This window comes from Nothoprocta perdicaria, unplaced genomic scaffold (genome assembly GCF_003342845.1).
Source record: "Nothoprocta perdicaria isolate Ctin4 unplaced genomic scaffold, notPer1 scaffold_787, whole genome shotgun sequence".
Taxonomy (NCBI): Eukaryota; Metazoa; Chordata; class Aves; order Tinamiformes; family Tinamidae; genus Nothoprocta; species Nothoprocta perdicaria.
The window spans coordinates 3,917-6,672 of NW_020456073.1; the positions used below are offsets into that span (position 1 = coordinate 3,917).

The window sequence follows — 2,756 nt, forward strand, 5'->3', positions numbered from 1 at the left end:
CACCCATGGGTGACACGTGGGGACACCCATAGCGACACCCATAGGGACACCCATAGGGACACCCATAGGGACACCCATGGCCTCCAGCTCCACCCCCAGCTGCAGCTGCGGGGCACCCATGGGTGACACCCATAGTGACACCCATAGGGACACCCATGGGTGACACCCATAGGGACACCCATGGCCTCCAGCTCCACCCCCAGCTGCAGCTGCGGGGCACCCATGGGTGACACACGTGGGGACACCCATAGCGACACCCACAGGGACACCCACAGGGACACCCATAGGGACCCCACGGCCTCCAGCTCCACCCCCAGCTGCAGCTGTGGGAGTGACACCCATGGGTGACACGTGGGGACACCCATAGGGACACCCATAGGGACACCCACAGGGACACCCATAGGGAGCCCATGGCCTCCAGCTCCACCCCCAGCTGCAGCTGCGGGGCACCCATGGGTGACACGTGGGGACACCCATAGGGACACCCATAGGGACACCCATAGGGACACCCATAGCGACACCCATAGCGACCCCACGGCCTCCAGCTCCACCCCCAGCTGCAGCTGTGGGAGTGACACCCATGGGTGACACCCATAGGGACACCCATAGGGACCCCATGGCCTCCAGCTCCACCCCCAGCTGCAGCTGTGGGGCACCCACGGGTGACACCCATAGGGACACCCATAGGGACACCCATGGGTGACACCCATGGGTGACACCCATAGGGACACCCATAGGGACACCCATAGGGACACCCACGGGTGACACCCATGGGTGACACCCATAGGGACACCCATAGGGACACCCATAGGGACCCCATGGCCTCCAGCTCCACCCGCCGCTGCAGCTGCAAGGGGGCACCCATGGGTGACACGTGGGGTGACAAGGGTGACACCAAAAGGACAAAGACACCCATAGGGACACCCCGAGGGACATCACCGGGGACACGGAGGGGGACACGGCGGCGCTCCGTGGGTGCCCCCCGGGGTGACAAGCCCGGGGCACGGCGCGGGTGCCACCACGGAGCACGCCGAGGGGTGACACCACCCGGTGACACCCCCGGGTGACACTGCGCGGTGACACGGCACAGGGCCGGGGGGACACCGCAAGGGGACAGCGCCGGGTGCCACCACGCGATGCCACCCCTCGTGGGGACCCTTGGGGACCCTGTGGGGTGACCCCACAGGGTGACACCGCAAGGGGACAGCGCCGGGTGCCGCCAAACGGTGTCACCCCCTCTTCCCCTTGACCCCCCAAGGTCAAGGAACCCCAGGGGACCCTGGGGACACTTGGGGACCCTTGGGGACCCTTGGGGATGCTGGAGGACCCTTGGGGACCCTGGGGGACCCTGGGGACACTTGGGGACCCTGGAGGACCCTTGGGGACCCTGGGGGACCCTGGGGACACTTGGGGAACCTGGGGGAAACCCTGGGGACACTTGGGGACCGTGGAGTACCCTGGGGACCCTTGGGGACCCTGGGGACCCTTGGGGACACTTGGGGCCCCTGGGGGACACTTGGGGCCCCTGGGGGACCCTGGAAGTCCCTTGGGGACTCTGTGGACCCAGGAGGACCCTTGGGGACCCTTGGGGACACTTGAGGACCCTGGGGGACTCTGGAAACCCGGGAGGACCCTTGGGGACCCTGGGGACCCTGGAGGACTCTGGGGACCCTTGGGGACACTTGGGGACCTTGGTGACACTTGGGGATGCTGGAGGACTCTTGGGGACTCTGGAGACATTTGGGGACCCTTGGGGACACTGGAGTACCCTGGAGGACCCTTGGGGACTCTGGGGGACCCTTGGGATCCTGGGGACTCTGGGGGACTCTTGGGGACCCTGGGGGAATCCTGGGGACCCTAGAGGACCCTTGGGGACACTTGGGGGACCTTGGGGACCCTGGGGGACTCTTGGGGACCCTTGGGGACCTTGGCGACACTTGAGGATCCTGGAGGACCCTTGGGGACCCTGGGGGACACTTGGGGGACCTTTGGGACCCTGGGGGACTCTTGGGGACTCTGGGGGACCCTTGGGGACCCTGGGGGACCCTGGGGGACCCTAGAGGACCCTTGGGGACACTTGGGGGACCTTGGGGACCCTGGGGGACCCTTGGGGACCTTGGCGACACTTGAGGATCCTGGAGGACGCTTGGGGACCCTGGGGACACTTGGAGACCCTTGGGGACCCTGGGGGAACCCTGGAGACCCTGGGGACCCTGGAGGACCCTTGGGGACCCTGGGGACATTTGGGGACCTTTGGGAACCTTGGTGACACTTGGGGATCCTGGAGGACCCTTGGGGACCCTGGGAACCCTGGAGGACCCTTGGGGACCCTTGGGGACCCTGGGGACACTTGGGGGACCCTTGGGGACCCTGGAGGACCCTTGGGGGACCTTGGGGACCCTGGGGACACTTGGGGACCCTTGGGGACCCTTGGGGACCCTGGGGACCCCGCCGCCCCTACCTGCTCGTTGGCCCGGTGGTAGTAGGTGACGTGGGCGCCCGCCTGGCCGGCGGTGACGGTGCCCACCCAGTTGGAGCCTGCGGACGCGGGGGTCACCCGGTGTCACCCGGTGTCACGGGGTGTCACCCGGTGTCCCCGAGGCCACGCACCCGTGTAGCGCCCCGCCAGCGACAGCACGGTGCCCTCCTCGCCCGGGCGCCGGTGGTAGACGAGCTCGCCGCCCAGCGCCAGCGCCGCCGTCACGCTCTGCAGGTAGTGCGCCACCACGATGCCTGCGGACACCACGGGGACACCA

The 2,756-nt window shown here is 68.0% G+C and overlaps 1 protein-coding gene across 1 annotated transcript in view; it reads right to left on the minus strand.

Annotated features, from left to right (window-relative positions):
* Positions 1–2,756, minus strand: part of TOMM40 (translocase of outer mitochondrial membrane 40) — a gene marked incomplete at its 5' end in the record, with an annotated part of 7,648 nt that overhangs the window by 841 nt on the left and 4,051 nt on the right. Inside the window, 3 exons of the mRNA XM_026051656.1 lie at positions 262–323; positions 2,462–2,538; positions 2,611–2,733. Of these exons, the coding sequence (XP_025907441.1) occupies positions 262–323; positions 2,462–2,538; positions 2,611–2,733 (262 nt within the window). The remainder of the gene's footprint in view (positions 1–261; positions 324–2,461; positions 2,539–2,610; positions 2,734–2,756) is intronic.